Genomic DNA, 14,847 nt, shown 5'->3' on the forward strand with positions numbered 1-14,847 from the left:
TGGTCCCAAATCCAAGGATTCCGCGAGGAGTCAGTCCAACATGGCCAAGGCAGGAAACCAGGCACGGTCAGGCACAGGGTCTCAGGCAGGTTCCAGCAGCAATGTTGGTCCCGCAACCTGGGGAGGGATCCGACAGCCTTTTATCTCTGTCGGGGTAACGGCCGGTCCTGATCCCCCGGTGACTCACCTCCCTGTCTCGCCCAAAGGCGAGCACTCCTCCTGCAAGTACTCAGGTCTCTCCTTCTCTCAGACCTGAGTCTCTACAGCTCAGGAGATGTTGTGGGTTACTAGACCCAGAGGCTGCCTCAGCCTCTCCTGACCCAACTGGTAGTGGAGCAGCTGTAAGTGATTGCCCAGCAGAGGGTAACGAGATAATCTGGAGCCAGGGCAGGCTCATCAGGCCCCTGACTCAGCCCAGCTGGTGCTTGTTGCAGGGGAACCTGCACAGACTGGGGCTCTTCAGAATCAGGCGCCAGACTCAGATCAGATGCCACCTGAGGCAGAGGATCCGGTGCGGACTGAGACTCCTCTGGTTCCGAGTCTGAGCCCAAGTCCCAGGCCATCACACCTTCAGGGAAACTTCCCAGAGATGCCAGGGTGGGCGAGGCTAGAAGGACAGGTGAGTGGAGCAATGAATGCACAGCCATACTTCCCTTGTCCTCAGTTCAGGCGCATAAGAAGCATTACTGGGGTTCCACCACACATTCCAGCCAGGCAAAAATCAACCAAGGAGGCTGTGGCCTGAGGAAAGGGGTGTCACCTGAGGAGTCAGACCAAGTGACCTGGAAGGCTGCATTTGGCCCCCAGACCCCCAGGCCCCCAGCCCATCCCTGAGCTGGACTGTTTTATCAGCAGTGTTTGAAATTAGCTAGGTGCCAGGCGCGTTTTGTGACTGGCACAAGTTTGATCGCAACCGTGTGGAAATCTCTGGGTGCCGGCTGGCGACTGGGAGAAGCAAAACGTCACTTTGAGAAAGATCTGAAATATCCCTTGAAGCTTGAATTAGTTTTATTCCAGATTGTTCTATTTGATGTTTTAATGTGTTGTGAACCGCTTTGAGGTTTGTTCTTTAAAGCATAGAGCAGTATAGAAAGGGTGTCAGGGACTGGCTGGACACTGAGGAGCGGATACTGAGGAGTCGTCAGCAGGAGAAGCAAGGTTGGAGACAGACTTGGTAGAAGGGAAGCAGCGATCTGGAGGCGTCTGTGACAGCCAGGAGACAGAGTCAGAGGCATGAGAAGCTGCAGGACTGGAGAGTGAAGAACAGTTGCAGGAGGAGGAAGAGAAGAGGCCTTAGAATTCTGCACGTAGAAACTTGAGAAAAAATTGGGCTCCTATCTGGAAACCTGGCCCGATTCATTTCGCTTTCTTGCAAGATGAGCACACAGCGGACTTCAACCTGTAGCCCCTCAAGGCTACAGGAAATGACCGAACAGGAGTAGATGATTTGCAGTAGAGGAACTACAAATGCATATTCTGAACTGCATGATTTGGGTTGCCTTTGCTCAGAACCTGGACTCGGAAGGGAAGGCCAGTTTCAAGGATAACCCCCCACTTACCTCCCGGTGCCCATGGCGGGCTTTTTCCAGGATGCGCAAGGTATAATTGGTTCTCTGGCCCTTGCTGTTGAACTCTACACGCCCTGTCAGCCCGTCATACTCTACCTGGCCAGGGATGGAGAGACAGAAATGGGGGTTGGGAGGGAGAAAAGACGGAGAGGGAAACAGGAAAAGAAGGGAAGACAGTGAGATATGACCAGCCTGTGGTGAAGGTCACAACCAGCTTGAGTTAGCCAGCACCGGATTTTTACACCCCCCTAGATTCATCAATATATGTGAACTGTGGGTTCCTCTGTGCGCATCATTTTAAGGCAGTGTGTGCACATACAGAGGTTATCAAAGATGCAATGTGCAGATTTACTTTTTGAAATTAAATTACTTCCCCCCGGCCCAAGTGAAACTGAGCCTGCTCCAGATTGGCTGAGGAGGTGTGATGTAGGGAAACCTGGAAAATGAAGTTGCCAGAGCTCTGGCTTTCAATCGACTGAAATGTGCCCTTCCTCCCCATCCATTGGCCGGGGCCGCAGTGAACATTCCAAATTGCTCGGGGGGGGGGGTTGTAAAACAAAGGGCCTACTTACAGAAGGAACTGTTTAATGATAGCAGGAATAGTTACAGGGAGGCAAAGCCTCGGAGACCTGCTACGCACAGGTAGCAGAAAAGGAAGGAGGGCACAGAGTGATGGGAGGAGGAGATAAAAGAGTTTGGTAGGCCATTTTGAGAGACCAGGCTATTAAACCTCAGCTACCCACCAAGGAGCAGTTTGGGAAGTTGAGCAGTATGTATCATTATCTCTGCAGCTGCATTATAATACCCAAGCATGCTCATCCAAGAATATTTATAAAAGGATGAATCCGACCCACCCCACTAAAGGGCCAGAAAACTCACTACCCTCCCAATTAACCATCAAACGCCTAGGTACCGTATTTTTCGCTCTATAAGACACACTTTCCCGCTCCTAAAAAGAAAGGGGAAATGTGAGTGCGTCTTATGGAGCGAATGCAGGCTGCACAGCTTTCCCAGAAGCCAGGAGAGTAAGAGGGATTGGTGCGCACCGATCCCTCTTGCTCTCCTGGCTTCAGGGTTAGCCACGCAAAGCCTCTTGAGCGCAGCCGGAGCGCTCCTGCCTCTTCGCTCAAGAGGCTTTGCATTGCTTTCTTGTTTCTTCTTTTCCTCCTCTAAAAACTAGGTGCGTCTTATGGTCGGGTGCGTCTTATGGAGCGAAAACTACGGTAAATAGAAATGTTTTATCCAGGCAATTAGAAGTAAACCATGTCGGCACCAGGCGTATTTCCCTGGGGAGAACATTTCGCAAACAAGGAGCCACCACCGAGAAGGCCCACTCTCGCACTGCCCTCTTTTGCACCCCCTCGGAGGAAGCAGACAGAGAAGCATCTCCGATGGCGAGCACAGCGTCAAAAGAAAAGAAAAGAATAAAGACAAGAAAAGAGGAGAAACCCACCACAGGGCCACAATTTCTGTCGGAAAACTTGGATCCCATTCTTATTTTTGGCTCAAACCTAGGCAAACGTTTGTGTCTGGGGCAAATATAATCTGCACAAGGCCTTAAACACGGTCAGGACCCTCCTCATACTGTTTAGGTGCCTCGATATTATAGGAAACAGCCTGGCCACTGCAAGCACAGCCACATCTCACCATGCGCAGGTAGTTCATGAGGCTGGTTCCATGCTGCCAGATGTTAGACGAGGTGCAGGCCAGGGGTTTGACCCCGATCTCCTGGCTGCGGTTCAGCTCTCGCACAGCACTCACCACCACGTGCACCGCATCGAACATCAGTGCCGCCGACAGCTGAAGGGGAACAAACAGTTCAGCCAGCGTTTAATTATCAAGCAGCTCGGAGGGTGAGGGTACCTGTTATTATTATTAAAGGTAAAGGGGCCCCTGACCATTAGGTCCCGTCGTGGCAGACTCTGGGGTTGCGGCGCTCATCTTGCTTTACTGGCCGAGGGAGCCGGCGTACAGCTTCCGGGTCATGTGGCCAGCATGACTAAGCCGCTTCTGGCGAACCAGAGCAGCGCACGGAAACGCCGTTTACCTTCCCGCCGGAGCGGTACCTATTTATCTACTTGCCCTTTGACGTGCTTTTTAACTGCTAGGTTGGAAGGAGCAGGGACCGAGCAACAGGAGCTCACCCTGTCGTGTGGATTCGAACTGCCAACCTTCTGACCAGCAAGTCCAAGGCTTTGTGGTTTAACCCACAGCGCCACCCACGTCCCATTATTATTATTAGTTTATTATTTAAAGCATTCCCCCCCCCCACTCTTCAGGTGAAAAAACTTAAGTAAGATAATCCTCACCCTCTAAAAGACATGGCACAAAAGGAAAAGGGGCTGAGGAGGAGGAGGGGGAAAAGCAAACTTAGGCTCCGGTTCTCAGTTATGAAGTTCTTATATGTGTTCTTCCAAGCATGCCAGGGCAATGAAATCTCCTGCAATTGTTTCTTCCCTGGCTGACAGATGGGAGCCAGGTTGCGCTTCCAACTGTCAAAACGTTCTTTCTGGGCCTCTAGCCTATCATCTCCGTTATACTCTTACTTCTGCAACTAGGCTCAAACATCTCTGCCTCTGCAAAGCTGGAGGTGGAGGAAATGAGTCATAGTTACTGAGCAAGGCTGGAATTAATGTGTTTCTCAAATGGACAGCCATGTATCTTAACATCAGAATTTAACATTCTGCATTAGGGATGGGCAAAACCCCCACCAAGAAACCTAATTAACCTAAATTGAAATTATTTTCACTTTCCTAGAAATCACTCAGAAGTTTCGTCAGAGGAGGCATATCCAAACTCTTCTCAGAGTTCACCTGAGGGGGAAAGCCTGTGGAAATGCAAACTAAATCTTTAAATGCAAACTAAAATCTAATTTCATGGGGGAGAAATTTGATTCACTCCACATTTAAAGCTGAATCTATCAAATCTGAAACAACAGGAGAACCGAAACACAGCCATCCTTTGAAATTAGCACTGATTTGAATTTTGAGAGGCTGCCAACAGACGGACAATTATAAAAAAAATATATGCATAGGTTAGGAAAAAGTGAGCCTTAAAAAAATGAACATATCCATGGAAATAACATGCAGAAATGCATTATATCAGGAGAAGTTGCTTGCAAGAAAATGTGCAAAGGAGTCAAAACAGCATTCACAAATGTGTATTGCGGTAGGAGAAATTTGCACCAACGTTCTGAAGAATTTTCGTGAGGCTCTAAATAAATAAATGCGTCACAAATTAGCTGCAGAAACATGGAGAACCCAATTTAAGATTGGGAAAACGAGAAGCCAGAAGAAATGAAATAGACATGTTCTTCCATCCCTAGTGGCCGGTAGAGGGTACCCCACCAAAATTCCATCTTGCCCAAATCTTGCAGGATAAGGATTCCCACACGACCCTGAAAGTGGCTAGGTTCCTGGTCGCTGTCCTCTCCCAAAAGCGACGCCAAGGAGCACTACAAGCTAATTAAGGCATAGCTTGCCTTTCCATCTTATAGTATTTTATTGTTAGAGCGGTGTTTTAGCGACTGTTTTTTCTTTTCTTTTTTTCTTTTCCCCCACGGCACAAGCTGTCACTTATGTGTTGTTTTTACCTGTATGGGCCTATGGCCGTAATAAATATTATCTACCTATCTACCTAGTGGCCGGTCATTCTAGTAGAGTCACTTCACAGAATTCGGTAGGATTTCTCCTATGCACAACATTACCCTTGTACTCTGAGTTGCCAGACTTACCGCAGGCCCCGGGTAAGGGCTGAGCTCACAGTTCTCCCGCCACGACATGTTGAGGCTGCGGACAAACTCCATGTAGAAAGGATGGCTGGTGTTAAACATGGAGAAGCCCAGGATGTTGGAGTGCTCATCCACAATCTCATCCAGGTGCAAGATTGGGAAATCCTGTAAGGAACAAGTCAGGAGGTGAAGAGAAGAAGAAGGAGGGGAGATAGTGAGCAGCAGTTTCACAAATCACTGTATTTTTCCATGTATAAGACGCCGCCTATTTTGGGGGACTCCAAATTGGCGCTGTGGGTTAAACCACAGAGCCTAGGACTTGCCAATCAGAAGGTCGGCGGTTCGAATCCCTGTGACAGGGTGAGATCCCGTTGCTTGGTCCCTGCTCCTGCCAACCTAGCAGTTCGAAAGCATGTCAGAGTGCAAGTAGATAAATAGGTACTGCTCTGGCGGGAAGGTAAACGGCGTTTCTGTGCACTGCTCTGGTTCGCCAGAAGTGGCTCAGTCATGCTGGCCACAAGACCCGGAAGCTGTACGCCGGCTCCCTCGGCCAGTAAAGTGAGATGAGTGTCGCAACCGCAGAGTCGTTCGTGACTGGACCTAATGGTCAGAGGTCCCTTTACCTTTACCATATTAGGAAAGTGGGGGGAGATTGCCCAGAGTTATTGAGCTTTTGGGGGTGGCCTGCACTTGTTCAGCATTTTTTAGGGGGGACTGCCGGAAATCGCTCACCCGCCTGACCTACACTGCCACTCACACATGTCCCAAAAGAAGACGACTTTGGATTTGATATCCCACTTTATCACTACCCGAAGGAGTCTCAAAGCGGCTAACAATCACCTTTCCCTTCCTCCGCCACAACAAACACTCTGTGAGGTGAGTGGGGCTGAGAGACTTCAGAGAAGTGGGACTAGCCCAAGGTCACCCAGCAGCTGCATGTGGAGGAGCAGGGAATCGAACCCGGTTCACCAGATTACAAGTCCGCCGCTCTTAACCACTACACCACACTGGCTCTCTCTTGTCTGTCCCCTCACTGGCAGAAGCCACCAATCGCCCACGCGATTGCGACAGCGACAGCAAATCAACACCAGCCATTGCCACAGCCACCTATAACATGCCAAATAGCTGCTGACAATCTCCGGGTCATGGCAGCAACCAATCCCACGTCGCCCCATGTAAGATGACCCCCAATTTCTAACATTTTTTAAAATTAAAAAAAAACCCTCGTCTTATGCACAGGAAAGTACCGCATGCAGTCAAGTGTCCTGTGTTTGGGGAAATTGCAGGGGGCAGGGTTTCAGCACACCTGGAGTGCAATGGACTAACCTCACCTTGGAGAAACCTTCTTCCTGATCAAGAGACAGGAAAAGCAACAATGGTCTTCCTCATGCCATTTTTATTGGATTTTAAAATTACTTTAATCAGGTTATAATATTCTGAATTACTATATTTGCAGACGATGCTCTTTTGTGATTTGCTCACCTAACCTCTAGTTTATAATCTACTGAGTTACAATTATTATTATTATTATTATTATTATTATTATTATTATTATTATTACTGCCCAGTAGCTTTAATGAGACCACCGAGGGAAATCAAGAGCTGAAACGCATTTGGGTTTGGTTGCAGCTTGTTATTTTAATGGCTCGGTTTTACTGATTTTGTGTGTGTGCTCTGTGATACTTTATGAGCCACATGCATTCGGTTTTTAAACATCAGGTTTATTTATACTATTCCTGCTTGGAAATTAGTACTATTATTAATATCATTTTGCTCTGGATACAAAGAGAAATTCACATTGTTCATTTTAATTGGTGCTATATTTCACGAAAGCATTGCTTTGCGGTTTATGCATTACATTAGCTTGCGTGTGTGTTTGTGTGTCTCCCAGTTTTTCCCATCTGTCCCTCATGCCAGTTCAGCTAGGTCTAATTCTTCAACCTGAGAGGTTATTTCTGTATCTCCCCATCATACTTCTTTATATTTCCAACCCATTCGTATCCCATCCTTTAAAAAGCTCACATCACTATAAATGGATTTTTGTCATTTTAGCTTCACAACAACCCTGAGAGGTAGGGTAAGCTGAGAGAGAGCAGGTTAGCCAAGGCTAATATCCAGTGAGCCCCTTGGCAGAGAAAAGACTGAACCAATGTCTTATTGGTTCAAATGCAACACACTATCCATTAAGCTCCCTAGATACCCAAGATCTTCTTATGCATACAAAGTGGGCACTCTCTTGCAGCCTCTGACTCCAGAGCCTTGGGGTTAAGACAATGGCTAAAAGAAAACATTCACCTTATCCGAGCTGATTTGGCAATGGAAAAGAGAACCAGGGTATTTGCCCAACACCAAGTCACACTACATTGGGAGAAAATTATGACAAACCTAGACAGTGTCTTAAAAAGCAGAGACATCACTTTGCCGACAAAGGTCCGTATAAGTTAAAGCTTTGGTTTTCCCAGTAGTGATGTATGGAAGTGAGAGCTGGACTATAAAGAAGGCTGATCGCTGAAGAATTGATGCTTTTGAATTATGGTGCTGGAGGAGACTCTTGAGAGTCCCATGGACTGCAGGAAGATCAAACCTCTCCATTCTGAAGGAAATCAGCCCTGAGTGCTCACTGGAAGGACAGATCCTGAAGCTGAGGCTCCAATACTTTGGCCACCTCATGAGAAGAGAAGACTCCCTGGAAAAGACCCTGATGTTGGGAAAGATGGAGGGCACAAGGAGAAGGGGACGACTGAGGACGAGATGATTGGGACAGTGTTCTCGAAGCTACCAGCATGAGTTTGACCAAACTGCGGGAGGCAGTGGAAGACAGGAGTGCCTGGCGTGCTCTGGTCCATGGGGTCACGAAGAGTCGGACACGACTAAACAACAACATTATTATTACAGTCACTGGCAGTGACTCTTGAATTGCAGGTGGGGGTCTCTCTCCTACCCCCACCCAGTGACACCAGGATGCAGAGACGGAGCTAGCTGCTCTGGCACCCGGAGCAGCGAACATGCTGTGCAACCAGGGGCAGGGCTAGCTGCCCGCGGGGGCGTGGCGAGTGTCCCGGGGGGCACCACCCACAGCAAGCGGCCGCACCCACCGTATCCCCCTTCCTCCATCAGTGGGGTTGTGTGGAACATGGTTGCAATGAAAATATGATCTAGTTAAGATTCTTACAATAAAGGGGGTTGGACTAGATGACTCTTGGGGGTCCCTTTGAACTCTACGGTTCTAAGACTCAATGAAACACTTTGAAACAAACAAAAATACACCCATGTTACTTCACTCATACACACACACCCAATAAAATTCAATTGTTTTACGGTCGATCACTAATCAGTGCAGGCAAAACTGCACGGTGTCTATTTGCATATGTTTTGGGAATGTGTGAGAAAATTAAAATCTATTGATGCTCTCCATGTTATTGTAGTTTGAACAAGCCACGGGGTATGAATTCACAGATGGCGCTTTGAGGATTCCGTTAAAGGATTCGGAATGATCTTGATGTGCAGATAATGAGGTAGAAATGGTCATTAATCTGCTCACAGCTGCTAAAATACATTTATAGGGTGGGGGAGAGTCTCTCTCTTTCTCTTTCTCTGGTTTTATTTATTTATTTACTTTTCGAATTTGGGATGCAGCCACAGCACTGAAACGTGCTTATCACATAGATGCCGCAGAAAATGAAATGTATAACGCTAACAACTTTGTAAAGACAATGGATGGTATTCATAATGTTCTGTAACGCTACGCTTCCTGATTTTTGTGCAACCACATTTGTTTGCTTTGCTCGAAAGATTAATTTGTATGGAGGCATTTCTCTCCCTCCTTTTTTCCCTTTGGAATGCTGCTGTTCGTTCAAATAAAACTAACTTGATCTTCAATTACAACCCTATATCCACTCTGCTGGGAGGAAGCCCCACATAATTCAATGGGACTTGCTTCTGAGACAGAGTTATGCTGCTATATGTTAAAATAATTCTGGTTTTCTTTTCCTTCTGTCACTGTTCTTGTGTTTGTGAGCTGTCGGTGGGCTTGTTACAAGCTAGTGTGCGTCTATGACTATGGATAAATACGCCTGGGATATTTTAATGTTCTGATATAAATATTACTAATGCTACGGATGTTTTTTAATGAATCAGTTTAATGACTGTTAAGAGGGAAAGAGATTGATAGTTACCCAGGAGTATCTGCTTAGCTTAATGCATCATTGCACTCAGTTTAAAATTAACTTTGCAAATTCTTGCTGCCCAGTAATGCTGGATATTGTTGCCTGTGATCTCATAGAAATATTGAAAAAAAGAAAGAAACATGACATATTCAATCTCCTGTTTAGCTAGATATAGCTAACCTTTCACCCTATGTTCTTCACCTAGCTTCACCTCTTAGCTCTGTGTTTTCTAACCAGTTTTTGCCAACAAGATCGGATATTTCATCTGCTTTGCTCCTACTTCCAGGGGTGCAAAGGAAGATTTTTAAGAGGAAGCAATTTGGTTTAAAGTACGCACTGCTAATATTTCTTGCTAGCATGACAAGACAAACACAGAATGAAAATAGTTTTGGAACTTCAGCACTTAAGGCCAGCAGCATGACCTAAAACCATGTTTTGCTGTGAACCTTCGTAGAAATTCATTGTTTAATAAATTCTGGGATCGGTAGGTGAAACATCTATGCATATTTTTCTCCCATGCCCCGCACTGTTTGCAAATGTGATAATAAGCCTGCAAAAATAAGGTACAGTGGAGTTTTGGGGAGAGTACATACAGTATCAAGCTCCTGGAAAAAAATCCTTTTACACACACACACACACACACCCCAAAAAATTCACAACCGAATATTCAGCACAGAAAATTTCCCCCTTCCCTTCGAGAGAAACTGGAATAGACCTTTTTGAATAAAAAAATTGGAGGAGTTACTGTACAGGGAGAGAGGGATCTGACTTTTGGGCCATTAACGCTTGGGCAGAATTGCTCATTTCCTAAAATCTGCTGGCAGATTGCTGTCAATTCAGGGCAAGGGGAGCTGGTGAAGGTCCATCGCTCGGTTTCTCAGCAAGCGTTCCAGCGATGCTCCTTCATCAGAGTTCATCACAGCCAAGATCCGTAATGGCAGCGCTGTCTGCAGGGGAGCAGCAGACTCAGCCAGTTGCTCACACCGAGCACGGCTGAGTTACGTTGGGAACATCTGGCGAGCCGTATGCCTCCGGCTGGGATCCCGTCAAGTCTGATACAGCAAAAGCAGGGTCAGCCCCGGTCAGGACCGGAATGGGTGAACAAGTTAATCAGCGTTCTTCCCGGCAGCGGCTTTGAGCCACCACCAGGTGGGGCGATTCCAGCTAAACCACCATCACAAACACCACCGCAACAGCTGGCAAAAGGACAGCTGTCCGTCATACTACGGGGCAGGTAGGGAGAAGTAGACACAGCCTAAAATGAACTAGGTTTAGTTCCCCATAAGTTAGGAGAAAGCAATAAGAAAGCAATACAAAGAACGGTATTGCATTTCTATGGTTTGCCCCAAAGTAGGAGAACATCCCAGCTCTTAACTTGCAATTCCATACACTCCTGCTCTGCAAAGGTAGGTGGTTTATCCAACCCATAGGAGGGCTAGATTTCTGTTCCATATTCCTGATCAGGTCCTATGGGTTGGCCCTAACACTAGGGATTGGTTTTATTAAGCTTTTATTTATTTCATAAGATGTAGCCAAGGTTGCATGTAGCCCAAGTCTAGACCTTCCAGGTTCAGGATCAGAATTGTGTGCCCTGAGTAGCCCAGCTTTCATTTTCTGTTTGTTTGTTTTAAAAAAGCAGGTTTTTTAAAACAACGCTGTAAAGATAGGTTTGAAAGAATGAGGGCGATCACTACCAAAATCTCAGGAGCTGAGAAGAAGAGAGCCACTGGGCAAGGATTTTAAGCAGTCATGGAGTGAGGGGCTCAGTGCTCTGCACACCTGTTTGCATCTCCCCTTTAATTTGAATGATGGCATCTAAGCAAAGAGGTGCACTTTTGCAAAAGTTGTGCATTTTGCAAAATTCAAGTGGGTTAGGCTGGACGCTACGGCAAAGTACATTATGAAGAGAGACTTTGTTTGTGTGGGCAGCCCTGTGTAGAGGACCTGTGCCGCTATTTATTGCAGTGCCCATTATATATAGACCCAAGAGACCAATTCATAAAACTCCTGTTTCCAAATGGAACTCACTTGAATAGGGTGGAAAGGGTGAAATGGCTGCTGAGCAATACCGATGACTTTGTAACTTATAAAGTAGCACTCTGTGCATTGGCAGCTAAGAAGATCAGGAGGAAAGAACTAGATAAATAGCAGTCAACTGCATAGGGGATTCGGATATTTAATTTGGAACATTTTACTAGAGAATCTTCTGCTATTCTATTTTATGCAACAAAAAGTCTTAGTAGTTGTGACTGTTGCTTATATTGTATGTGTGGTGCCTGATGATTTTTATGGTTATTGCTGTTTTTCTTTTTGTTATTTTCCTGAATGATGCCATGGCCTATGGCTACAGCAATAACAGTCGATGATGATGATGATGATGATAATAATTTTTTATTTATACCCCACCCTCAGAGCGGCTTACAAGCAATAATAAAAACAAGATGAATGATTACAACTTAAAAACAAAAATAAAATACAACATTAAAATAATGGAACATTAAAATATTAAAATGTAGCCTCATCGTAGGAGGAGATGGAAAAGAAAAAAGAAAGAGAGGGAGGGAGGGAATCAAATTGGCTCCAAGCCAAAGGCCAGGCAGAACAACTCTGTCTTACAGGCCCTGCAGAAAGAAATCAGATCCTGCAGGGCCCTGGTCTCATGAGGCAGAGCGTTCCACCAGGAGCCAGAGTTGAAAAGGCCCTGGCTCTGGTTGAAGCCAATCTAACTTCCTTAGGGTCTGGGACCACTGGGGTGTTGTTATTTATGGGCCTTGAGGCTCTCCATGGGACATACCAGGAGAGGCGGTCCCATAGGTACGAGGGTCCTAGGCCATGAAGGGCTTTAAAGGTCAAAAGCAGCACCTTAAATCTGACCCTGTACTCCACCGGGAGCCAGTGCAGCTTCAAAAGCACTGGGTGAATATGCTCCCATGGCAGAGACCCCGTGAGGAGCCTCGCTGCAGCATTCTGTACCCGCTGGAGTTTCTGGGACAGCTTCAAGGGCAGCCCCGCGAAGAGCGAATTACAGTAGTCAAGCCTGGAGATGACCGTCGCATGGATCACTGTGGCCAGGTCGGGGCGGGAAAGGTAAGGGACCAACTGCTTGATGCGGCGAAGGTGGAAAAATGTCACCTTGGCTGTTGCTATAACTTGCGCCTCCATGGAAAGGGAGGTGTCAAGGATTACACCCAAACTCTTAACGGAAGGCAATGGCACTAATTGGGCCCCCGCAAGAGAAGGGAGTTGGTCCCTCATCCCCATGCCATCCCGACCCAGCCATAGGACCTCTGTCTTCGAAGGATTTAGTTTCAATCGGATCCCACGAAACCATTCAGCCACAGCTTCCAAGCATCTGGTCAGTGAGTCTGGGGCCGAGTCGGTGTGGCCATCCATCAGCAGATAGAGCTGAGTGTCATCGGCATATTGGTGACAGCCCAGCCCAAAGCTCCGGATAATCTGGGCAAGGGGGCGCATAAAGATGTTAAAAAGCATCGGGGAGAGAATTGCGCCCTGCGGCACTCCACACACCAAGGAGTGGCGCGACGACATTTCCCTCCCTAGTGCCAGCCTCTGTCGCCGACCAGAGATAAAAGAGCACAACCAGTTACGGGCTTTGCCCTGTATTCCCACATCTGCGAGGCGGTGGTCCAGAAGATCATGATTGACCATGTCAAAGGCTGCTGACAAATCTAAAAGGATCAGCAGTCCTGACCCGCCTCGATCCAGTTGTCTACGGAGATCATCTGTTAGGGCAACCAGAGCTGTCTCCGTCCCAAAACCAGGACGGAAACCAGACTGAAATGGATCTAATGCTGCTGCTGCTGATGATGAAGTGGGTTAGGCAGATAATTGGCATTACCTCGGTGAAAAATCTTGACCTTTCCCTCCTCTTTCTTCTTGTAGTATAAGCATTTGTGCCCCCATCTTTGAAGGTCAGGTGGATGGCAGGAGGGGACAAGGCTTCACCCCCCTCTCAGAAATGCAGGGGCAACTCCTGCTTTCGAACATGCCACGTGGTTTTGTTTTCCTGAGACTTTCCCAAGAGATAGCAGGATTGATTGTCATTTTTTTTACTGCTTCTGGCTGCAGCTGTTTCATTTCTGCTGTTTTCAGGTTAATTGGCACTTTATGTTTCATGCTGATTCTTATTGTCATCGTGCACTTAACGCAGTAGCGTGGCTGGATCTCTACAAAGCACGAAGGGGTAGGGTCTTGCCCTGATGAGCTTGCAGCCTACTGTATGTTCCGGAGTACAAGATGACTTTTTATGCCTCTAAAATCACCCCAAAAGTCGGGGGTCGTCTTATACGCCGGGTATACGCGTTGGGAAGGAAGAGAGGGAGACAGTGAGCAGAGGCGCCCTTTCTGCCGTCGCTCCTCCTCTCTCCCCACAGAAGGGGACGCGGAAAGTCCTTCCAAGCACGCGCTTGCTCGCTCGCCAAACGCCTCACCTCGGGCTGCTGCTGGGGCAGCAGAGGGGTGCGCGCTCTGCCCCTGGCAGCACTCAAACTCTATAACTCTAAAACTCTAAAATTGAACAGCAAAAGTTGGGGGTCGTCTTATACGCCCAGTCGCCTAATACGCCAGAATCTACGGTACATTCCAACACAAGAGGGGCAACAGAGCTGGACTCGTTGAGAGCGCAGGACTCCCCGCAAGGAATCTTGGGAACTACAGTTCCTCCCCCACAGAACTACCACTTCCAGCACCCTTGACGAACAACATTTCCCAAGATTCTTTAGGAGGTGAAGTCCTGTGGTTTAAGTATGTGGTGCATAAAGGTAAAGGTAAAGGGACCCCTGACCATTAGGTCCAGTCGTGGCTGACTCTGGGGTTGCGACGCTCATCTCGCTTTATTGGCTGAGGAAGCTGGCGTACAGCTTCCGGGCCATGTGGCCAGCAAGACTAAGCCACTTCTGGCAAACCAGAGCAGCGCACAGAAACGCCATTTACCTTCCCGCCAGAGCGGTACCTATTTATCTACTTGCACTTCGTGCTTTCGAACTGCTAGGTTGGCAGGAGCAGGGACCGAACAACGGGAGCTCACCCCGTCGTGGGGATTCGAACCGCAGACCTTTTGATCAGCAAGTCCTAGGCTCTGTGGTTTAACCCACAGCGCCACCTGCGTCCCTGCGTATGTGGTGCATACCCAGCCCCAGATTTACATTTGGCAAAGGGGTTGACAGAAGCTGGCTTGCAAAATGATTCTGTCTGGATCATTGTACTGCCCCGCTCTAAATCTCCAATCTTTTCACCTTCCAACGAAAAAGGGACAAAAACCCAAAAAAACTGAGACTGAGCATCCCTTCACTGTGAGAAGCAGCATATATAAAAAACACACCAACGTACCCTCCAGCTGAATTTCTGTGGCAGGGTCACCCTT

The 14,847-nt window shown here is 47.4% G+C and overlaps 1 protein-coding gene across 1 annotated transcript in view; it reads right to left on the reverse strand.

Moving 5' to 3' along the window:
* The window catches only part of GRIK5 (glutamate ionotropic receptor kainate type subunit 5), a 95,422-nt gene that overhangs the window by 29,894 nt on the left and 50,681 nt on the right, over positions 1-14,847 (reverse strand). The window contains exons 8-10 of the mRNA XM_082232642.1: positions 5,302-5,463; positions 3,216-3,368; positions 1,560-1,664 (exon numbers count right to left, since the gene is read on the reverse strand). Coding sequence (XP_082088768.1) covers positions 1,560-1,664; positions 3,216-3,368; positions 5,302-5,463 — 420 coding nt within the window. The remainder of the gene's footprint in view (positions 1-1,559; positions 1,665-3,215; positions 3,369-5,301; positions 5,464-14,847) is intronic.

This window comes from Podarcis vaucheri (assembly GCF_965113315.1).
Source record: "Podarcis vaucheri genome assembly, chromosome: 7".
Lineage (NCBI taxonomy): Eukaryota > Metazoa > Chordata > Lepidosauria > Squamata > Lacertidae > Podarcis > Podarcis vaucheri.